The sequence below is a fragment of the Xiphophorus hellerii genome, chromosome 21 (assembly GCF_003331165.1).
Source record: "Xiphophorus hellerii strain 12219 chromosome 21, Xiphophorus_hellerii-4.1, whole genome shotgun sequence".
Classification (NCBI taxonomy): domain Eukaryota; kingdom Metazoa; phylum Chordata; class Actinopteri; order Cyprinodontiformes; family Poeciliidae; genus Xiphophorus; species Xiphophorus hellerii.
The window spans coordinates 24,886,199-24,910,191 of NC_045692.1; the positions used below are offsets into that span (position 1 = coordinate 24,886,199).

At 42.1% G+C, this 23,993-nt stretch overlaps 3 protein-coding genes across 28 annotated transcripts in view; 2 read left to right on the top strand and 1 right to left on the bottom strand.

Annotated features, from left to right (window-relative positions):
- Positions 1–23,993, top strand: part of LOC116712080 (NACHT, LRR and PYD domains-containing protein 3-like) — a 612,764-nt gene that overhangs the window by 512,169 nt on the left and 76,602 nt on the right. For 4 of the 26 annotated variants that reach the window (XM_032551875.1, XM_032551879.1, XM_032551880.1 and 1 more), the window contains exon 1: positions 22,869–23,066. The exons of 17 other annotated variants lie outside the window; for them this stretch is intronic. Coding sequence is in view for 1 of the 9 variants with exons in the window: in XM_032551858.1 (XP_032407749.1) it covers positions 4,161–4,334; positions 4,993–5,166; positions 6,495–6,668; positions 8,016–8,189; positions 9,538–9,711; positions 12,594–12,767 (1,044 nt within the window). In the remaining 8 variants the exon portion in view is untranslated. Of the gene's footprint in view, positions 1–4,160; positions 4,335–4,992; positions 5,167–6,494; positions 6,669–8,015; positions 8,190–9,537; positions 9,712–12,593; positions 12,768–22,866; positions 23,067–23,993 lie in introns of those variants that run through there. 5 more of the 26 variants (XM_032551870.1, XM_032551871.1, XM_032551858.1 and 2 more) reach the window with 4 other exon arrangements.
- LOC116712074 (NACHT, LRR and PYD domains-containing protein 3-like) overlaps positions 1–23,993 on the bottom strand; it is a 1,065,068-nt gene that overhangs the window by 101,643 nt on the left and 939,432 nt on the right. The gene's annotated exons all lie outside the window — the stretch shown is intronic.
- The window catches only part of LOC116712168 (uncharacterized), an 88,595-nt gene continuing 79,487 nt past the window's right edge, over positions 14,886–23,993 (top strand). The window contains exon 1 of the mRNA XM_032552064.1: positions 14,886–15,216. The gene's annotated coding sequence lies outside the window, so the exon portion shown is untranslated. The remainder of the gene's footprint in view (positions 15,217–23,993) is intronic.

The window sequence follows — 23,993 nt, forward strand, 5'->3', positions numbered from 1 at the left end:
TCTCCTCACCCTCCTTCCTGTCTGCCTACTGTAGAAAAAATACGAGCCACTAGCGCCGCAAAAACTCTTCGGAGAAAAAAATGGAAAAAAAAACAAACTATTGCCAAAATAGTTTTCACAAACTATTTTCTTTTAGTTCACAAAAGGTTGTACCACAAATTTATTTCCCCCCTAATCAGACTATTCTTTTACCTGCTGTTCATAAGCGGTAGAACTGGTCCGTTAAAGTGAAACCTGGAGATGCAGGTAGAATTCATTCAGTGCTATGCAATGGGAAAAATAACTCAAAACTGCTCATTCTTTTTTTGTAGCTCGTGTCGGCTTTATGCTACATGCAGACTCGTTGCCATAGCAACTGACAACAATGTAACTTTATGTCTCAGGATTCAGCACCAAAAACACTCAAACATTTCCTCCACATAGAGCAGAACATTCAGTTTGTTACAGTTTTATGCTTTTAGGTCTGATGTTTATTTTGCTTTTATTAATAAGTGATTGCTGTGGTAGATTAGCCACTGCTGCTATTTTTTTCTTAGTTAAAACTTATTTCTCACCTTTTTGTCTAGTCTTAGTGTAGACAGTTCATAGCAAAACACTGCATCCCTTTTTATATGAGCTTACATTGAAGTCTAGCAGGGAAATGGGGCGGGAACTTGCATGGGTGACATCATGCTGCAAGGGGTCTATAGTTTAAAATTACATTGCAGCTTATTTAAGAATATTGTGATATATATTGTGTATTGTGATATAGCAAAAAATATATCAGGATATAAGATTTTCCTCATATTCCCCAACCATAATCTCACACTTGGAAACAAAATAAACAAAATAAAATGAACTCTAAGTCTCTGTTAACAAAAAATGTGCTTGAATAGAAACTAAACATAAAACCAAAGTGGAACTAAAAACTACATTCAACCAAAAGAGTTCAGATTATGAAGTCTGTATGGTATCTTGCCCTTAAATAATCATTAGATTCAGATAGAGAAGACGGGCACATCCGACTACCTGATGCAATAGTTCACTTCTCCCGTAAGCCCAGTTCACACTGCACAAATTTTTGCCCCAGTTTTCCACTTACAACAATCTAAGAACTTCCAACGATCGTAACCGATCATCCTGTAGTGTGTGGTGGGTTCCGACTGATCGGGTCCAGTCGGTAGAATGTCGTGGCGGCTCCGATGTAAATCAGGCATATTCAACATGTTGGATTGTCTTGGCCAGTTTATCACTGCAGCCTGAGGTTTTCCCCGACTGGGAGCTTAAGGCAGCCTGTTGAATGTGACAGGTAGCCAATCAGAAATCGCGGATTCTCCTCCGTGCTTTCTGAGGAGAAATTATGGAGGGAAATCCCAAACAGCTGACACGATGCAACCTAAAGTCCAGCTGACATTGGAGATGATATGAGGAAACAACATTAATGTTTATTCAATATTTCATGCAAAGAATATAGAAATGACAAGGGGAGGAGTTGGAGCGAAATTGCTACTGCAGTTGATAAACCCGGTAACTTTTCAGCTGTTCGTCGTTAATGTGACATAAATAGGTTATAATGATGAGGCTATTCATTCAGCCGTGTTCATTTACTCTAAATTCACGTGTGATATAGTGAGTTTTTACTGGATTTTCTGTCTGAAATGTGAATGTCGGTGAGAGAAATCAGTTCGTGTGTGTTGTGTTGCTCTTGTCGGGTGGCTGGACACACGGCCCGGTCCAACCTATTATACTTAAAAAATTTTTGTAGCGTCGTCTCTCAGGTTTTGAAAATGGCTGACGATCAGCCGACAATTTCAAAATCATGTAGTGTGAACTGAGCATTTCACTAAGGAAATGAGGAAGGGAGGAGTGAGTGGAGAGAACCGGAGTTTATCCTTTTTTCATCCAGTGTCATCAACAGAAAGAGAAAAAGGTCGGAAGAAACGATAAAGCCGATAAATTAAAATCAGGTTGATAACTCTCATTTATCGTGCGATTAATTGATTTATTGTTTACCGTGACAGGCCTATTGTGAATTGTGGTATCGATCTGATACCATGTAAATACAGGGCCAATGTTGCCGATACAGATACTTTTACATGTTTAAGTTTTATAGATCCAAATGATCCGAAAGACGTAGGAGAGAATTTGGCCAACTATTGAACGTGACAACAAAATCCTCTAGAGGGCTGACAAACCACAATACAAGAAAATTAACTCACCACAACAAATATTGTAAACAGTTTCAAACCTGTTCTCTGCTTTTAAAATTCAAACAATACAAGAAAATAATAATAAGAATAAGAAATGTATTTTCTTCAGTGACTTCTAGCTTTAACCAAAACAGAAACAATAAGTGAAAATGAAATAAATGGAGTAGAAATAAAGAAAGAATAAGTTCTCCCCTGTTTAGCTGCTGCTGAGCCACATGAAGGTGCAACAACAAAAGATGCCAGCAGGGGCCGCTGCTCCGTTCTGTGTGACTCAGCTCTGCTCTTACAGATAGAGCAGACTTTGATGAATCACAGCAGTCGGTTGGTGCAGGAGAGAAAAAAAGCTTGAGTATCGATGTTTTTACCTGAGTATCCTTCAGTATCAATACCAGCATTGGTATCGATATTATCAATATTGGGATCGATCCGCCCACCTCTAGTGAGAAGCAGAAATGTGACACTGAGAGATTAATGTTGTCTAATACTGAAGATCATGAAGGAAATTTCCTGCCAAGCTAAGCTAGCTTAGCACCGTTAGAGCTATTAGCAATTAGCTATTGAAGTAGCAGCAAATGTTACACTGTATCTAATGTTATGACTAATGTCACTGGATAGTTAACTGTTTATTGTCTCAATACTAGAAGAAAGTGAGTTCCGTGAATAATTTAGCGGGAGCTAAAAGCTGCTAATGTTTAGAGCGGACCAGCAGCTAATCTTTGGAGCCACTGGAAGAGCAGACGATGGTCAGCTCTTTGGCTTCACATTGATGATGATTTTTCACATTCAATATCTGGTTTTCATCATTGATCAGGGAACCAATAACCAAACTGAACCTGATTGGATGCAGGAAAACCACAGCCTGGTTTTGATCAGGCTGAACAGACAGCGGGCTGCTCTGCTGCTCATGTTTACAAGATGATTTATTAATGAACCGGAAAATATTTCATTCATACCCAAAACTCAAAATGATTCATTTTTCTGGTGGATCTAGATTTAGACATTTGATCAGAACCTGGGATGAAATGAGGCTGATGTTACTCAGAATATAATATTGTAAAAAGGAGTTTAAATTAAAAAATGTTTTTATTTACATTAACATGTCATTTTTTGATGTTTCTCAATGATCAATACAGTTTGACTGATGTTAAACTTTGTGGCACATTGCTGACCCAAAATGCTAACCTGTTTGTTTCATTTATGTAGTTTTCATTTTTTTAGTGCTAATGTGTCAGATTAGAATTTAATTCAGTTAAATTTGACCAGTATTTTTCTTTTTTATTCTTTGTCCTTTTGATTTCAAGGTTTTAGGACCAGACCTAAACATTCGCTGTCCTTCCTTCACCTTTGGTCCCAGTTGGATCCCAGTTGCTCCCATTACAACCACATTTAACATGAAATGAAACTTTTTGTGCACAAACAGTTTTTTGCAGACAAATCTGCATATTTGCCTTTTCAGGAAGAAACTTTCCAGACTGAAAGTCTCCAGCTGTGGAAAACAGACGTTATATTATATACTGAGTAATGTACAGCCAGTTAGTCCAGAGTCCTGCTAACATCGATCAATACCAATATTGATTGTTTCATTAAAATGATTCAGGTCAAACTTTCTGTTTCTGTAAATCAGAATCTGACCTCTGACCTCCTGCCTCCAGCTGCACATTGAAGGGATTCCCATCTAACTTTCCTCAGGCTCTGATGTCACTTTGGTCCATTTTAATTCCCGACCAGAACCACTGAAGGCCCAACTTAAAAATTCTAACAACACGTCATAATAACATGTTCTGGTTCTGCTGGTTTGGACTCTAGAAACCAGTTTTACTGGATCAAATATTAAATATCAGTTCATCATGTTTCTGGGACTTTTACATTCAGTGAAATTAATTTTCTACATTTTTATTATTCATTTATTCATATTTCAATTTTAATCTGCATCCTGTTGGCTTCAGCTCACATCTTTTATTCTTTATTCAGATTGGAGTACTGCAGTTTGTCAGAGATCAACTGTTCTTCTCTGGCCTCAGCTCTGACCTTGAACCCCTCACATCTGACTCAACTGGACCTGAGCAACAACAACCTGACAGATTCTGGAGTGAAGGAGCTCTGTGGTTTCCTACAGAATCCAGAATGTAAACTACAACAATTACAGTAAGTCACCATGTTTTAGTTTATTGCTGATGTTTGTGATGTGAAAGTTTTCTTGCCACTAACCTGCAGACATCTGGCTGATATTCTACTGATCAACTCTGAGGGTCTTCATGGTAAAGTCTGCTTTCTTCTTCTATGGTTTGCTCAAATTAAAGCTTCTGTGTTTTTGTTTTATTAATAATGACATGAAAACCTGCTGCTAAAGAGGGAGATAGAAGAAATTAAAACACTGTTGTCAGTTTAATGTTTTAATCTCTTTCTAATGATAAATCCTCCAACTCATCATGACCCAGTGCCAGGTTCTGGTTCTGGTTCAGCTCCTAAAGTCACTTTGACATTAAATATTCTCCATGACTTCATGTCTTTATGGCTGATGAATAATGAAATAGTTGAATTTCTCTGCATTAATCTCCATTAGTCGGTTTTTCCTCCTGATTGTTGGTTTTGTGTGAAACTTGGATGATTTGCTGCAGAAGCTGAGTTTGTATTAATGGAGCTGCTGGTGGAGCTGACAGAGTTTAAGAGCTGAAGTCAGCAGGTCTTTATTGAAGCAGCAGCATGTTGGCATTAATATTTATGAGACTCTTTAGCTGGTTCTTTTGGACTGGTTAACCTGCATCCTGTTGGCTTCAGCTCACATCTTTTATTCTTTATTCAGATTGGAGAGCTGCAGTTTGTCAGAGATCAGCTGTTCTTCTCTGGCCTCAGCTCTGACCTTTAACCCCTCACATCTGACTGAACTGTACCTGAGGTGGAACGGCCTGACAGATTCTGGAGTGAAGGAGCTCTGTGGTTTCCTACAGAATCCAGAATGTAAACTGCAACGATTACGGTAAGTCACCATGTTTTAGTTTATTGCTGATGTTTGTGATGTGAAAGTTTTCTTGCTACTATCCTGCAGACATCTGGCTGATATTCTACTGATCCACTCTGAGGGTCTTCATGGTAAAGTCTGCTTTCTTCTTCTATGGTTTGCTCAAATTAAAGCTTCTGTGTTTTTGTTTTATTAATAATGATATGAAAACCTGCTGCTAAAGAGGAAGATAGGAGAAATTAAAGCACTGATGTCAGTTTAATGTTTTAATCTATTTCTAATGATAAATCAGCCCTGATTCCTTCATTTTGTGAGATCGTTGATGGACTGATATTCCATATGAAGCTGATCTTCTCCTCCTCAGCAAAGCTCTAGAAATCATTCTCTGTCCTCTTTGCTCTGCAGTGAGTTTGACTGACAGACCCACCAGGTCAGGCCTCCATGTTGATAGTTAGCAATAGTTTCCCTGCTGTTAGCAGCTCCATGATTTTATTCTTTTATTTTATGATTTTATTGTTTTGTAACATTTCAGACAAACATCCAGAATCAGCAGGTCAGGATTTTTCACATGTTGGAGCAGAAAACTGCAGCCAGTTCAGCTCCACTTTCAAACCTTCATGAAATCAGTTTTTCTCCATTTTCTACAGATTGACTTTGTAACAGTTCAGTTTCTATTCTGTGAATAATTTGATAGAATTCATCTGAAAATCAAAGTTCATATCTTCTGCTGTAAGAAACATTTTCCTGAGTTTGTTCCTGGACTTGGAGCCAGAGATTCATTTATTCTCTGAGTTGGACCGGCTGATCTGAGGTCAAAAACAGACGGCATTCGGACTGGAAATCCCCCTCATGTGGAAAAGGTCAAAGGTCATTCAGCCCAGTCTAGAAAAGTGAATTTCAGCTTCTAGAATCTGACCGGAACAAATCTATAATCATGATTGATGCTTCAACACTAAAATCCTCCAACTCATCATGACCCAGTACCAGGTTCTGGTTCTGGTTCAGCTCCTAAAGTCACTTTAACATTAAATATTCTCCATGACTTCATGTCTTTATGGCTGATGAATAATGAAATAGTTGAATTTCTCTGCATTAATCTCCATTAGTTGGTTTTTCCTCCTGATTGTTGGTTTTGTGTGAAACTTGGATGATTTGCTGCAGAAGCTGAGTTTGTATTGATGGAGCTGCTGGTGGAGCTGACAGAGTTTAAGAGCTGAAGTCAGCAGGTCTTTATTGAAGCAGCAGCATGTTGGCATTAATATTCATGAGACTCTTTAACTGGTTCTGTTGGACTGGTTAACCTGCATCCTGTTGGCTTCAGCTCACATCTTTTATTCTTTATTCAGATTGGATCACTGCAGTTTGTCAGAGATCAGCTGTTCTTCTCTGGCCTCAGCTCTGACCTTTAACCCCTCACATCTGACTGAACTGGACCTGAGCTGGAACGACCTGACAGATTCTGGAGTGAAGGAGCTCTGTGGTTTCCTACAGAATCCAGAATGTAATCTACAACGATTACGGTAAGTCACCATGTTTTAGTTTATTGCTGATGTTTGTGATGTGAAAGTTTACTTGCCACTAACCTGCAGACGTCTGGCTGATATTCTACTGATCCACTCTCAGGGTCTTCATGGTAAAGTCTGCTTTCTTCTTCTATGGTTTGGTCAAATTAAAGCTTCTGTGTTTTTGTTTTATTAATAGTGATATGAAAACCTTCCGCTAACGAGGAAGATAGGAGAAATTAAAACACTGATGTCAGTTTAATGTTTTAATCTCTTTCTAATGATAAATCAGCCCTGATTCCTTCATTTTGTGAGATCGTTGCTGGACTGATATTCCATATGAAGCTGATCTTCTCCTCAGCAAAGCTCTAGAAATCATCCTCTGTCCTCTTTGCTCTGCAGTGAGTTTGACTGACAGACCCACCAGGTCAGGCCTGCATGTTGATAGTTAGCAATAGTTTCCCTGCTGTTAGCAGCTCTATGATTTTATTGTTTTATTTCATGATTTTACTGTTTTATTTTATGATTTTATTGTTTTGTAACATTCCAGACAAACAGTCAGAATCAGCAGGTCAGGATTTTTCACATGTTGGACCAGAAAACTGCAGCCAGTTCAGCTCCACTTTCAAACCTTCATGAAATCAGTTTTTCTCCATTTTCTACAGATTGACTTTGTAACAGTTCAGTTTCTATTCTGTGAATAATTTGATAGAATTCATCTGAAAATCAAAGTTCATATCTTCTGCTGTAAGAAACATTTTCCTGAGTTTGTTCCTGGACTTGGAGCCAGAAATTCATTTAGTCTCTGAATTGGACCGGCTGATCTAAGGTCAGAACCAGACGGCATTCGGACTGGAAATCCCCCTCATGTGGAGAAGGTCAAAGGTCATTCAGCCCAGTCTAGAAAAGTGAATTTCAGCTTCTAGAATCTGACAGGAACAAATCTATAATCAATGATTGATACTTCAACACTAAAATCCTCCAACTCATCATGACCCAGTAGCAGGTTTTGGTTCTAGTTCAGCTCCTAAAGTCACTTTGACATTAAATATTCTCCATGACTTCATGTCTTTATGGCTGATGAATAATGAAATAGTTGAATTTCTCTGCATTAATCTCCATTAGTTGGTTTTTCCTCCTGATTGTTGGTTTTGTGTGAAACTTGGATGATTTGCTGCAGAAGCTGAGTTTGTATTGATGGAGCTGCTGGTGGAGCTGACAGAGTTTAAGAGCTGAAGTCAGCAGGTCTTTATTGAAGCAGCAGCATGTTGGCATTAATATTCATGAGACTCTTTAACTGGTTCTGTTGGACTGGTTAACCTGCATCCTGTTGGCTTCAGCTCACATCTTTTATTCTTTATTCAGATTGGATCACTGCAGTTTGTCAGAGATCAGCTGTTCTTCTCTGGCCTCAGCTCTGACCTTTAACCCCTCACATCTGACTGAACTGGACCTGAGCAACAACGACCTGACAGATTCTGGAGTGAAGGAGCTCTGTGGTTTCCTACAGAATCCAGAATGTAATCTACAACGATTACGGTAAGTCACCATGTTTTAGTTTATTGCTGATGTTTGTGATGTGAACGTTTTCTTGCCACTAACCTGCAGACGTCTGGCTGATATTCTACTGATCTACTCTGAGGGTCTTCATGGTAAAGTCTGCTTTCTTCTTTTTTGGTTTGGTCAAATTAAAGCTTCTGTGTTTTTGTTTTATTAATAGTGATATGAAAACCTTCCGCTAAAGAGGAAGATAGAAGAAATTAAAACACTGATGTCAGTTTAATGTTTTAATCTCTTTCTAATTATAAATCAGCCCTGATTCCTTCATTTTGTGAGATCGTTGCTGGACTGATATTCCATATGAAGCTGATCTTCTCCTCAGCAAAGCTCTAGAAATCATCCTCTGTCCTCTTTGCTCTGCAGTGAGTTTGACTGACAGACCCACCAGGTCAGGCCTCCATGTTGATAGTTAGCAATAGTTTCCCTGCTGTTAGCAGCTCTATGATTTTATTGTTTTATTTCATGATTTTACTGTTTTATTTTATGATTTTATTGTTTTGTCACATTCCAGACAAACAGTCAGAATCAGCAGGTCAGGATTTTTCACATGTTGGAGCAGAAAACTGCAGCCAGTTCAGCTCCACTTTCAAACCTTCATGAAATCAGTTTTTCTCCATTTTCTACAGATTGACTTTGTAACAGTTCAGTTTCTATTCTGTGAATAATTTGATAGAATTCATCTGAAAATCAAAGTTCATATCTTCTGCTGTAAGAAACATTTTCCTGAGTTTGTTCCTGGACTTGGAGCCAGAGATTCATTTAGTCTCTGAGTTGGACCGGCTGATCTAAGGTCAGAACCAGACGGCATTCGGACTGGAAATCCCCCTCATGTGGAGAAGGTCAAAGGTCATTCAGCCCAGTCTAGAAAAGTGAATTTCAGCTTCTAGAATCTGACAGGAACAAATCTATAATCAATGATTGATACTTCAACACTAAAATCCTCCAACTCATCATGACCCAGTACCAGGTTCTGGTTCTGGTTCAGCTCCTAAAGTCACTTTGACATTAAATATTCTCCATGACTTCATGTCTTTATGGCTGATGAATAATGAAATAGTTGAATTTCTCTGCATTAATTATCATTTAGTTGGTTTTTCCTCCTGATTGTTGGTTTTGTGTGAAACTTGGATGATTTGCTGCAGAAGCTGAGTTTGTATTGATGGAGCTGCTGGTGGAGCTGACAGAGTTTAAGAGCTGAAGTCAGCAGGTCTTTATTGAAGCAGCAGCATGTTGGCATTAATATTCATAGGACTCTTTAACTGGTTCTGTTGGACTGGTTAACCTGCATCCTGTTGGCTTCAGCTCACATCTTTTATTCTTTATTCAGATTGGATCACTGCAGTTTGTCAGAGATCAGCTGTTCTTCTCTGGCCTCAGCTCTGACCTTTAACCCCTCACATCTGACTGAACTGGACCTGAGCTGGAACGACCTGACAGATTCTGGAGTGAAGGAGCTCTGTGGTTTTCTACAGAATCCAGAATGTAAACTACAACGATTACAGTAAGTCACCATGTTTTAGTTTATTGCTGATGTTTGTGATGTGAAAGTTTTCTTGCCACTAACCTGCAGACGTCTGGCTGATATTCTACTGATCCACTCTGTGTCATGTTCCGTGTTTTCCTGTGTTTTTATTTCGAGTTTCTCTGTCTCTGAGTTTCCATGTTGTCCTGTCTTCGCCTTGATTGTCCCCAAGTGTTTCTCATCCCCAAGTGTTTCTCGTCCCCGTAATTACTTCCTGAGTATTTACTGTCACCGTTTTGTCTCTGTCTTTGTCGGGTCCTCGTCTCATTTGGCGTTTAGTCTGTCGTCTGTGTACCCAGTCCGTTTTTTTTTCCGTTGCTTAACGGTTGCTACCTGCGTCGAGCCCTGGCTTCCGCTCGGCCGTGCTGCTCGTTGTATTGAACCCTGTTGGACTGTGTTGTTCTGGACATCATTCATTAAAATCATTCATTTACTCACTTCAACCTGGGTCTACAGCGTCTGCCTCACCACCTACACCGCACCCCATGACAGAAGGACCCGACCACAACGTACGGTGAGGAACGCAACATCTTCAAGATGGATCCAACCCGCTGGAGTGAATCGCAAGAGACCATAAAAGACTTTAGGGACACTATGGCTGAGCCATACTTTGTATTCAGATGCCTCGGGGTAGCCATCAGGCTCCTGTTTGTGTTTGAGGGCTGGTCCACCTATCTCCCATCCCCGGGTTTGGTGGAGTTGCAGCGGGAGGCAGAGTGGGAACGCCAGGCGGCTTATGCCATCATGGCTGGCGACCCTCTGCCCCTGAAGCCAGACTTCCACTCCACCAGCCTAGCTCCAGCCCCAGCTCCAGTGCCTCCGGAGCTTTCCGAGCTCGCAGCCGCTGCTTCTCCGCCTCTCGCAGCCGCTGAGGATCTTCCGCCTCTCGCCGCTGCTCCGGACCTTCTGCCTCTCGTCGTCGCTCCGGATCCAGCATCTGACGGCTCTCCTGCCGGCTTTCCCGAGCTTCCAACCTTCGCTCCAGAGATTGCTCCAGGCCGACAGGCGGCCCCGGTTAGTGGGTTCTCGGCCCCACCAGAGCCACCCAGTGTTCCTCCAGAGCCCCCTAGTTCCGTCCCTACTCCCGAGACCCCGCCTCTCAGTGCTCCTCCCGAGACCCTGCCTCTCAGTGCTCCTCCAGAGACTCGTCGTCGCCGCCTACAGCGCCGTGGACGGCCACCGGACCACCTCCGTGGTTCCCGCCTCCGCCCAACCTGAGGGTAGTTTTTTGTTTGTTTTGGGACTCTTGGCCCTTCCTGTGCCTCCGCCCACACCGTTGGGTCGTTTTTTGTTGTTTTGGACTCTGGCCCCCCCCGTCCAGCGCCCCTCCGCCCACCCTTATTGTGTTTTTGTGTTTTGGGCGTCTGGTAGCCGCCCTTGAGGGGGGAGGGGTACTGTCATGTTCCGTGTTTTTCCTGTGTATTTATTTCGAGTTTCTGTGTCTCTGAGTTTCTATGTTGTTCGGTCTTCCCCTTGATTGTCCCCAGGTGTTTCTCATCCCCGTAATTACCTCCTGTGTATTTAGTGTCACCGTTGTGTCTCTGTCTTTGTCGGGTCCTCGTCTCATTTGGCGTTTAGTCTGTCGTCTGTGTACCCGGTCCGTCATCTCGTCTGTTGTGTAACGGTTGCTACCGGCGTCGAGCCCTGGCTTCCGCTCGGCCGTGCTGCCCGTTGTATTGAACCCTGTTGGACTGTGTTGTTCTGGACATTATTCATTAAAATCATTCATTTACTCACTTCAACCTGGGTCTGCAGCGTCTGCCTCACCACCTACACCGCACCCCATGACACTCTGAGGGTCTTCATGGTACAGACTGTTACTCCTCTGCTTTGGTCAAATTAAAGCTTCTGTGTTTTTGTTTTATTAATAATGACATGAAAACCTGCTGCTAAAGAGGAAGATAGAATAAATTAAAACACTGATGTCAGTTTAATGTTTTAATCTCTTTCTAATGCTGTTTCCTTGCTGTTAGCAGCTCTATGATTTTATTGTTTTATTTTATGATTTTATTGTTTTATTTTATGATTTTATTGTTTTGTAACATTCCAGACAGTCAGAATCAGCAGGTCAGGATTTTTAACATGTTGGACCAGAAAACTGCAGCCAGTTCAGCTCCACTTTCAAACCTTCATGAAATCAGTTTTTCTCCATTTTCTACAGATTGACTTTGTAACAGTTCAGTTTCTATTCTGTGAATAATTTGATAGAATTTATCTGAAAATCAAAGTTCATATCTTCTGCTGTAAGAAACATTTTCCTGAGTTTGTTCCTGGACTTGGAGCCAGAGATTCATTTAGTCTCTGAGTTGGACCGGCTGATCTGAGGTCAGAACCAGACGGCATTCGGACTGGAAATCCCCCTCATGTGGAGAAGGTCAAAGGTCATTCAGCCCAGTCTAGAAAAGTGAATTTCAGCTTCTAGAATCTGACAGGAACAAATCTATAATCAATGATTGATGCTTCAACACTAAAATCCTCCAACTCATCATGACCCAGTACCAGGTTCTGGTTCTGGTTCAGCTCCTAAAGTCACTTTGACATTAAATATTCTCCATGACTTCATGTCTTTATGGCTGATGAATAATGAAATAGTTGAATTTCTCTGCATTAATCTCCATTAGTTGGTTTTTCCTCCTGATTGTTGGTTTTGTGTGAAACTTGGATGATTTGCTGCAGAAGCTGAGTTTGTATTGATGGAGCTGCTGGTGGAGCTGACAGAGTTTAAGAGCTGAAGTCAGCAGGTCTTTATTGAAGCAGCAGCATGTTGGCATTAATATTCATGAGACTCTTTAACTGGTTCTGTTGGACTGGTTAACCTGCATCCTGTTGGCTTCAGCTCACATCTTTTATTCTTTATTCAGATTGGATCACTGCAGTTTGTCAGAGATCAGCTGTTCTTCTCTGGCCTCAGCTCTGACCTTTAACCCCTCACATCTGACTGAACTGGACCTGAGCTGGAACGACCTGAAAGATTCTGGAGTGAAGGAGCTCTGTGGTTTCCTACAGAATCCAGAATGTAATCTACAACGATTACGGTAAGTCACCATGTTTTAGTTTATTGCTGATGTTTGTGATGTGAAAGTTTTCTTGCCACTAACCTGCAGATGTCTGGCTGATATTCTACTGATCCACTCTGAGGGTCTTCATGGTAAAGTCTGCTTTCTTCTTCTATGGTTTGCTCAAATTAAAGCTTTTGTTTTTTTAGAAATGAGGAAAACTGCTGATAGACAGGAAGATAGAATCAGTTAAAATACTGATGTCAGTTTAATGTTTGAATCTCTTTAAAGTGGAGGAGCTCAGATAAGTCGGCCAAGATTTCCTGAATTGTGGGAGATCATTTCTGGGCTGATATTTAAATGTGAAGCTGATCTTATCCACTGATCTTCTCCCCCTCATCAAAGGTCTAAATATCAGCCACTGTCCTCTTTAGCAGTGACAGGTTTGCCTGACAGGCCGACCCTGGAGGTTGTGTCTGCATGTTTATGGTCAACAGTAGTGATCCTAGTGTTGCCAGGCAGAATCAGCAGCTCAGGATTTTTCACATGTTGGAGCAGAAAACTGCAGCCAGTTCAGCTCCACTTTCAAACCTTCATGAAATCAGTTTTTCTCCATTTTCTACAGATTGACTTTGTAACAGTTCAGTTTCTATTCTGTGAATAATTTGATAGAATTCATCTGAAAATCAAAATTCATATCTCCTGCTGTAAGAAACATTTTCCTGAGTTTGTTCCTGGACTTGGAGCCAGAGATTCATTTAGTCTCTGAGTTGGACCGGCTGATCTGAGGTCAGAACCAGACAGCATTCGGACTGGAAATCCCCCTCTTGTGGAGAAGGTCAAAGGTCATTCATCCCAGTCTAGAAAAGTGAATTTCAGCTTCTAGAATCTGACAGGAACAAATCTATAATCAATGATTGATGCTTCAACACTGAAATCCTCCAACTCATCATGACCTAGTAGCAGGTTCTGGTTCTGGTTCAGCTCCTAAAGTCACTTTGACATTAAATATTCTCCATGACTTCATGTCTTTATGGCTGATGAATAATGAAATAGTTGAATTTCTCTGCATTAATCTCCATTAGTTGGTTTTTCCTCCTGATTGTTGGTTTTGTGTGAAACTTGGATGATTTGCTGCAGAAGCTGAGTTTGTATTGATGGAGCTGCTGGTGGAGCTGACAGAGTTTAAGAGCTGAAGTGAGCAGGTCTTTATTGAAGCAGCAGCATGTTGGCATTAATATTCATGAGGCTCTTTAACTGGTTCTGTTGGACTGGTTAACCTGCATCCTGTTGGCTTCAGCTCACATCTTTTATTCTTTATTCAGATTGGATCACTGCAGTTTGTCAGAGATCAGCTGTTCTTCTCTGGTCTCAGCTCTGACCTTTAACCCCTCACATCTGACTGAACTGAACCTGAGCAACAACGACGACCTGAATAAATCAGATGTTCAGCAGCTGAAGCGTTTTGTAAAGAATGTATGGTAAGTAAATGTTTGCAGTCATTCCAGTTTAGTTCAGCATATTGAACAAAACCAGTTAGCAACAAGCAAAGATCCAGTGTTCTTAGTAAAGCTCTCTGAACAGGACTGAAGGCCCTGCTGCTCATTCTATTGGATGTGCTGCGTCACTGACTGCTGCTGGAGAGAGTCTGGAAACTCACTGATGTGATCTCTGCATCTTTCTACTCTCTGTAGGATCTGATCTCGGTATTGAATCGTTTCTGTTTCCTGCTGATCCTCAGACGCTGCAGCAGTTTGAGTCTAAAGAGACTCTGATTGGATCATGATGACCTTTGACCTGAATGATTTTCATCCTGTTTTTAGTGTCTGATATTGTTTGTCTCTTTGTATCAATAAAGATCAATTTCAAAATCAGATCAGTTTTGTGTCTTCATGGAGTTTTGATCAAATTTAAAGCTGATTTTTTTTCTGATTCATTTTCATCCATAAATATGAAATAAATTTCAGTTCAACAGTTTTTAAAATCATCTGAGACGTTCAGCCGTTCAGTGACATCACTTTCTCTGAGAGGAAAACAGGAAGTATATCATCCAGCTGTGCTGCTCCTTCGTCCAATCAGACACCATTTTTTCTCAGCTCTCAGTTCCTGATTGGTGCAGCAGAGCAGCCATTTCTGTGTTGTCTGGCAGATGCAGTGTTAGTGCAGCAGAACCAGAACCAGGTCCAGAGGGATCTGAGCCCTCTAACCATCAACTTATGGGCAAGAAAATATTTTTCCCAACAGAGTTTAACTCATAACACTTGTTTGTGAATAAAAATGTAGATCTGATGTTGGAGTTAGAAAAACTTTATTTTTCATAATCGTCCTGAAATATCAGGAAAGACACCCTTTACTAACTGCGCCAGAGCTGGACTAACTGCCCCAAAGCTGGACTAACTGTCCCAGAGCTGGACTAACTGCCCCAAAGCTGGACTAAATGCCCCGGAGTTGGACTAAATGCCCCAGAGCTGGACTAAATGCCCCAGAGGTGGACGGATTCAGTCTGAGTCCAGAATATCGGGTCAACTGGACGGGTTCATGTGTGGAAATGAACTTGGATCATCAGAACATCTGATCAGTTTGTCTTTAGGTTCATGTTCCTGCTTTAATCCGGGTCCAGAGAGCCAAACACACAGACATGATGGGAATCAGTTCAGAGAGCAACTGACTGCTGGAACCGGACCAGAACCAGACCAGAACTGGACCAAAACTAGATCTGAACCAGATCAGAACCAGGTCACATGGAGCTGAGTATTCCTGGTTCCTGTTCTATCAAACAACAAACTTTCCTGTTAAAACCCTGAACTTTGTTGTTCACTAAATGTTTTTGTCCCTGCAGGTCAAAGGTCAAGCTTTAGTCATTCTGACGTTTCAAAATAAAAGGTTTTATTTAGCGAGACCCAAAAGAATCCCAGCTGGTTCCTGATAATCTGCTTAGAGACTTGGAGTGGAGTCCAGTTAGAGGTTTCCTCCAGCAGGAGGCGCCATTTTCATGGCAACCAGCATCAACCTCCTGACTCTTATTGGTTGAGACGTCGGCAGGACTTCCTGATCCATCCAGGAAGTTTAAACAACTCAACCCAGTTTCTGGAATAATAATCTGAGTTTAATCCTCATCTGCAGTCAGACTCAGATTAAATCCCAGCTGGACTTTATTCACCTCTTCAGCTGCAGTCGGGTGAAGAGACGAGTTTAAAAGCTGCAGGATGGAAGAACTGGAGGCCTGGAGTTGGACACGTTCACATCAAACCAGGTTAATATGGTGGAGTGTCCTAGTCAAAGGCCAGAGCTAATCCTGACTGAGAACTGATGTTCCCAGATGTTCTCCATCCATCCTGTCTGAGCTGCAGATGTTTCATAAAGTCTGTAGATCAAAGTTTTGACACTTTAATTCAAATGATTCAGAAAATAAATGTTTTCTTTCCACTTCATAATTCTGACCAACTTCCTGTTGGTTTGTCTCTAAAAGTCAGTAAAACTCATGAAAGTTTGTGGTTGAAAACAGGATCAGTCGCTGTTATTAAGATCACGTTCAGACTTTAGCTGCTCAGTTTCCCTGATTGCATTTTGACCTGATTCTCCTTTAATGGTGGTGAGGGGGGGTCAGGGCGGACATGCGCAGCTTGGACCAGATCTGCGGTTCCGACCAGCTGTTTGGGTTGAAAGTTTCTATCAGAACTCTGGAGGAACCAAACAGAAACTTGGACTCTGGTTGGGTTGGTCTGAAGAACCGAGTTGGTCCCTTTAAATCTGCTGGGGTGTGAATACTTTACAGCACTTAGAAAAACAGTCAGGAAGGCAAGAATGGGGCAATAATTAGAAATATTCCTAAAGTGTTTTATTAAAATATGTTTAATGAAGCAGATCAGCTTTGAAGCTTCTTCCTGTCAAACGTCTCAGATAGAAAAACTAGATTCTGATGGAGGTTCAGACTTTAACCTGCTTTTGTTCTGGAAGCTGCAGGACTTCTTGACCTTTGACCTTTGGCTCATTTCAGTCTTTTATTCCGTCCAATCATTCAGGACTGTTACATTTAGCTGTTTGTAGCTCAGGAAACGCTGAACAAAGAGACTTTAGAGGAAATAATCCCTTCATCACATCCTGTCTAATCTCAGCTTTAATCTGCTCTCAGTTTGCTGCTTCATCAACGTCCTGAAGAGAAAAGTTGGCTTCTGTTCTGGTTTCAGTCTGTAGGACTTCCTGTGGTCTGGATGATGTTTGTTGTTTCTGCTGACCTCCTCCCCATCAGGTCCGTGTCCACCGTCCACGCCGCCGTGTCCCGCCGCGTCCTGCCGTCCTCTGGGCCTCGCCGCCATCAGGTCTGCACCGTCGGCCGGCGGCGGCGCCGCGGTCTGCTGGCGGCTCCGCTTCCCCAGCTGCTGGAGCAGGTGACGGTCGGCGGCGTGTCCAGGCGGCCGCGGTCTTCACGCTGTCCTGCTGCAGCGTCCTGACTCTGGTTCTGGAGGAGGACGGGACCGTGGTGGACTCGGAGGAGTTCTTCCAGGCGCTGCCCAGTGGCGCCCCGCTGATGGTGCTGGATGAGGGCCAGACGTGGTTCCAGAGCAAAGTGAGACCCAGAAAGGGTCGGGGTCCGCCGCCTCCAGCTGATGGAGGGGAACCTCCAGGACAGAGTGGACTGAAGGTTCTGGTTCTGCCGGGTCGGATCGCTGGAACATGGAGGGAAAAGATCCACAGAGAGGCGACCAGCAGCCAGCTGGAGCAGGGCTACACAGACTGTAACACTGAAGGCAGCGGGGACCTGGCGCCCTCTGGTGGCTCCTTAAGGAACTGCAGGCCTCACTGTGAACAATACTGATCTACAGCAGAATCACTGCAGACATGCTTCAGTCGCTTTGACCTCTGACCTGTAGGCAGCGCTCCATCCTTCTCCAGCTGACAGCCATGACCCCTGACCTTTGACCCCTACCTGAGAATCCCAGTTTGAGTCTCAGCAGCTGCATTCTTCAGTTCCTCCAGCAGGGGGCAGCAGCAGGTTTTGATTTGATTGATTTCTTTATTGAACAGACTCCAGATAGACAGAAAAAAGAACCAACATAAATAATTTTCTACAGATTTGCATATCAATGTTTCCACTGACAGAACGATGTGAAAACATGAATAAATCTGTTCATTTAGCTGCACAAACGACACAGAAACGTATTGATCCGGTTTCTCCTGAGTGTCTGCTCCGTCCTGACATGTTGAACCGTCTCACTGCACAGCTGAACCTGTTTCTGCAGCAGATTTCTCAGGGAGTCGTTAGAATCGGCCTGAAGCTTCTGCAGGATTTTAAATTTCCACCATAAAGGATCTGAATACCAGGAAGTTCAATAAGCTTTGAACACATTGATTTTGGCCTCATCCATACACAAATGAAATGTCTTCGATCTTCTGTCTGTTTCAGATTCTGCCGGGGAAGAGGGGCGTCTTCAGGCTGACCTTTGACCTCTATAAGGTGCAGCCCACTGACCTGCAGTGCAGCCTGGCGGTCAGAGCCACGCTGCTGGAGACGTCATCGCTGTCCTACGACTTCAGGTTCTCCAGAGTCCAACACGTCCTCAGGTGAGGCCGGCCGATGGTTCCGTCTGGTTCTGGACTCGGATCGGATCCGGCCGACGGTCCGTCTCCGTGTCTATCAAATGAATCAAAATAGATTTTTTAAATCTTTTTGTCAGTTTTATGACAAACTAACAGAATTTCTCTGAACTTCATGAACAAATGGAGCCTGAAAGCAGGAATGTGATTGGTCGATCAGAACTGCAGCCTTAAAGCCCGGACCTCTGACCCCATCAGAGGAACACCTGCTGATCCTCAGTCAGGTTCAGCCTCAGAGCGTTTAACCAACACCAAGCAGAGGAAAAGTGAGTGGAAGGACGACCTGGTGGTCCAAACTGATCTTCACTGATGGAAATCTGTTCATGTTTCAGTCGTCTGGGTCAGAACTCTGCAGAACCTCTAATGGTTCTGATGGCCGTTCTCTTCAGCAGACTCACTTTAAGGTCTTTCCACAGATTCTCAGCTGATTCAGACTTTGACTAGGCCATCCCAAAATCTCTGTGGCTGGACGTTCAGGGTGGTTGACCTGCTGGAAAGTGACCTTTGACCCCAGCCTCAGCCCCTCTGCAGGTTTTTAGCTCCATCCATGAGCAGCTTCCTGTCCCACAGCATGATGCTGCCACCGCCATGTTTCACCCAGAGGAGGGAGAGACGGGATCTCTGGATGTTTCCAAAAGCTGATTTAGGAAGTGAGGAAACAACTCAGGGTAGAAACATCAGGATATCAGAGAAACTGATATTTTTTTATGTGTTCAGTGGTTTAAAAAACCTGTTCCCCTCCTCACCTGTGGGGGCGCTGCATCAAGAACTACTGAAGGAAACGACACGAAAACCTCTGAAGAAGAAACTGAGCACAACCTCCTTCTTCACTAAATGTCAACAAAAATGGAGGCCTCAGATTTTAGTGGTTGTAGAATTCTTTTTAGAAATCACTAGTTATAGATTATAGATTTTATCTTTTACTTTTTCATGTTTTTACATCTATTTATTATAAATTTTCTTTCCCACTCTCTTTTGCTACTATGCAAAAGAAAATAAAATGTTTGACTAAACAAGCAAAATTAACTTTCTCAAGAAACAGATATTGAAAAGAGTTCACATGAGATTATCATATATGGCACATGTGCCAAACTCAAGGCCCGAGGGCCAAATCTGGCCCCCCATAGCTCTTTATGTGGCCCTCTAGACTCCAAATTATAGCAATAGGCACTTCCAGTTTTAATAACTGCAAAATTCACACAAAAATCAACAGATCCCCACATTTTTTTCTGATTTTAGCAACATTTTTTTCTCAAAATTGGCCGAAACCATTTGGGTTCCAGTGGCTGCTGTTTCAGCCTGACTTGATGTCAAGTTATAGTCCATGACTGATGGAGCAATTAATAAAAGATCACATTTAACATCATATATTAGCGCAAATATCGAAAAAATTCCTAACGAATTACAAATATTTCTAAATTAGCACCACAAAATCTGTGATGTTGATTGCAGAGAACCACAAAAACAATCCTGGATGAACTGATTAGTGTGAAAAGATGTTCAATATTATGTTATTTTAAGAAACACTTACTGAATGCTGAAACACCTATTTATTGGTATTTTAACAATTGAATTGGTTTTTATCAATACCTTTCGGCCCAACAGGCCCTTTAAGAACATCCTGATTTTTGATTTGGCCCAAATGGAAATGAGTTTGATGCCCTGATATTTGGGACAAAAACAAGTGAATCCTGGATTATTTTGAATGTAAACAAGAATAAAGAGGAAGATATTTGGTGGTGGAATGATGTCACACCGCCAGCAAAGGAAGATTCTGTGATGTCACTGGCCATGCAGTCTGTGATGTCATCAACTGCAGAATTGTATGTAACACAATTCTGCATATTTTTCATTGCTTGCAATATCACTGAGCAGTTCAGACGTTCAAAGCTCTTTCCGATCGACCGTTCAGGTAGTTTACCAATCGACTATTTTACTGATTGTATTTAGGAGAAAATGTCTCATCATACGCCGAGATACCACAGTGGGATGATGGGACCCCATGCGAGAAGGGGAGTCCAGGAAAACCCCGAAGGCAGGTTCCCTCCTGCACAGCCGAATGCCTTACACTGGGAAATCCAAAGACTGAACTCCCTTCTAGAAATAGAGAGAGCCGGAAGGTTTGAAGACAACCAAAGACTGGCCCACCTGAAGGAGGAGCTGGAAGAGACGAAACTCCAGTTACAAAGGCAGACAGATATCAAAGAAACGCTTATCAGCCAGGCCGAAGACGCAAAGAGGGAACTTGAGAGACTAGAGAGGTTCAGTGATCCAGAAGTCATTAAAGCTGTGATCACTGCTTCCAAGGCTTACAAAGATGTGAAAGACATGAAGATGAAGCCCTTGCAACAGGAATATGTGGATTTAAAGGTGGCCCACCTCCTCAGCCAGGAAGCACTTAAAGCTGAAATACATGATGAGAAAGTGAAAAGTCAGGCCCTCCAAGAAGAACTGGACGAACTGCAGACTTCCTACGAGGAGCTGCGCTCTAAGTACGAAGCAGACGATGCTCTGGTGAGGCAGGAGGCCGAGACACAAACGTTTGATGAAGAGCAGCTTAGTGAGGAACAAGGACTCCTGGAGAATGGGAGAGCTGAGAAGGACGACATGTTCCAAGAAATGTCACAAAAGATCTCATTCCTGCAAGACAGTGAGAAACGTTTGCAGGAAGAATTAAATCAAATGAAAAGTTCATACAATGAACTGAACTGCAAATATGAAAGTGAAGTTATTGGACTAAAACAAGACGTGGAAACATTCCAGAAGATGATACAACAGGGGGAAACAGCTCTTTCTAAAGAAAAGAAAGAAAATCTGATCCATGAAATAAATTATTCTGCTCTGCTAGAACGAGTGGAAAGACTAAATTTGCAATTAATTCAAGAGAGAAAAACTAACATGGAGAAATCAGAGGAGGACATGGAGCTACTTGAAAAGATGAGAGCTGAGAACACCGTCCTGCAAGAAAAAACAACCAAACAGATTCAATATCTGCAGGACAGCAGGAAACTTTTGAAGGAAGAATTAAATCACGTCAAAAGTTCATACAGTGAACTGAACTGCAAATATGAAAGTGAAGTTATTGGACTAAAACGAGACGTGGAAACATTCCAGAAGATGATTCAGCAGGGGGAAACAGCTCTTTCTAAAGAAAAGAAACACAATCTGGTCCATGAAATTAATTACTCTGCTCTGCTAGAACGAGTTGAAAGACTAAATTTGCAATTAATTCAAGAGAGAAAAACTAACATGGAGAAATCAGAGGAGGACATGGAGCTACTTGAAAAGATGAGAGCTGAGAACACCGTCCTGCAAGAAAAAACAACCAAAGAGATTCAATTCCTGCAGGAGAAAGAAAGGAGTGCACTGGCTGAGTTAGAGAAGGTAAACGGTTTGTACCTGCAGCTAAACTGTCGGTACGAAACCGAAGTCTCTGCACTAAAACAACAATATGATCAGGAGATACGTTGTATGAAAAATGATTTGGAAAGAGTTAAAGACACTCTCAGATCTGAGAACAAAGATTTCCAACAGAAACAGATCGCAGTTTTCCAAGAACAGAAAGAAGATTCACAGAACCAAGTGGACCTGGTTCAAGTTTTAAATCAAGAGGTTTGTTCAGAGGAGGAACTCCCAGGAGAAAACTTACCAGGTTGTTCCACAGATCCGGAATCCCCGGCAGAGATCGAGATCGCTGGAGAAACCATCCAGGAGGATTTAAACAATCCAGATACTAAAACCACGCAGGATGGTAAAAAAAAGAAATCTAAATTTTCATTTTGGAAAAAAATACGAAACATTCTGCGATTAAAGAAGCCAAAGAAAAGCAAGAGTGAAGACGATCAAGAACATGTTTAATGTTCTTGATTTAGATATTTAGAGACGGAGAAAGACGTGCAAGAGAGGAACCAAGGAATCGAACGCTTGGAGGTTGTAGCCTCTGTGAACGGGGCGCCATGCCACGCTCCGTCAATAGAGAATTTAAAAAGGCAAAGATTTTTCCCCCATTGGCAAACTAGAAAATAGATCCCTTCCCAAACCAATTGGAAAAAACGTGGGCAGCACGGTGGTGCAGCGGTTAGCGCTGCGTCTTCACAGAGACCGTCTGTGTGGAGTTTGCATGGTCTCCCCGTGTTTGCGTGGGTTTTCTCCGGGTGCTCCGGTTCCCCCCACATCTCCTAAAACATGTAGGTCAGGTCAGTTGGTCACTGCAAATTGACCCCAGAAGAGTTTAAGGAACTCCAACCATGTCCAGAATTATTGTTAAACTTGTAAAGTTTAGTGGCTGACGGCTCAGTGCCGCAACTCGGCTCAATTTTTATAGCAACGTATTGATTTAAGAATTAAAATTTCTTCTTTTAATACTAATGATTTCTGTTTATTTTCACTGTACTTGTGCTTTTATGGTTTGTCCTTTAGTTGACCTTTTCTACTCACTGTTTATATTAAATTGCACTGAATTGTAGCTCGTTATTCTGGGTTTTAAAGAAGATTAGCAAAAGGATCATGCAGTGGCTTTTTTAGGGCGGCTGTGACTCGGTGGTAGAGTGGTCGTCTTGTGACCAGAAGGTTGTAAGTTCGATTTCAGCTTCCTGAGCCACATGTTGAGCTGCCCCGGGGCAGGGCACTTATTTTTTACAGTGTACACATCAGAAGGTGAGCTCCTCCTCCTCCTCACCTGTATCAAGCTGAACACCTGCAGCGCCTCCATTGTGTGACGCAGACATCTCAGCAGCAGATCCAGTGAGTACACACACTTTCTATAAAATTGGTTCTGACCCGTTTTCAAGCTTTTCTCTGTTTCCGGGTCAGAGAAGCGAGAACAGACCGAACCTTTCAGTCCCAGTTTGAACTAATCTGAGCAGCAACTTCCGCTGTTTAAATATAATCTCTCTGTTTGTGTAAAAGTGGTTTAATGTCAGATATATTATTGCGCTGCTGTCATTTAATGCTCTGAATAGAAAGTTTGTCACTTTAACTCTGGAAATAAACGTCTTTAAGTTTTGACGCCTGTTAAAGACGTCAAAACTCTTTAATAATAAGATTATAATCTCGCCTGTTGGAACTTTATGATCTGAATGTTGATGAACAGGTTTGTTCTGCCAGTAGAGGCTCATGAGAATGTAGATGAACTTGTTTGACTACAGAATCTCTTAACCCTGCTGTTATGTTTCCTTGCAGCTACGAACCATTTTTCACCACACACACACAAACACACCCCCCCACACACACACACACACACACACACACACACAAACACAAGCCCACCCCCTCACTATTCTCTTTACTTCACTAGGAAACTGCGAGAAAGCAGAAAGTGTTCATGCAACTGTTGACAGGAATCTTTTCTGTTCCTGTGGACAAACTCCACCCACACTGAGTGACACTCAGCAGAAGTGGAGGAAAACATAAATACTCTCTGCATGACTTATTTGTTTTGATTTTAATCAGCGGGTCAATTTGACCCTGAACAGAATGTGTGTCTCAAGTTCAATTATAAAGATCACCCATTGAAAAAAAGTGTAATATAAAAAATTTACCAAAGATCAATTTCAAGGAAATTATTGTTTTTTTGTGTGTCTAGGTTTTTTTTCAGTGGACATTAAAAATGTAAATTCCATTTTTTATGTCCAAATGAGTAAATGAGCAGGTTGTCGTCATTGATCCTTA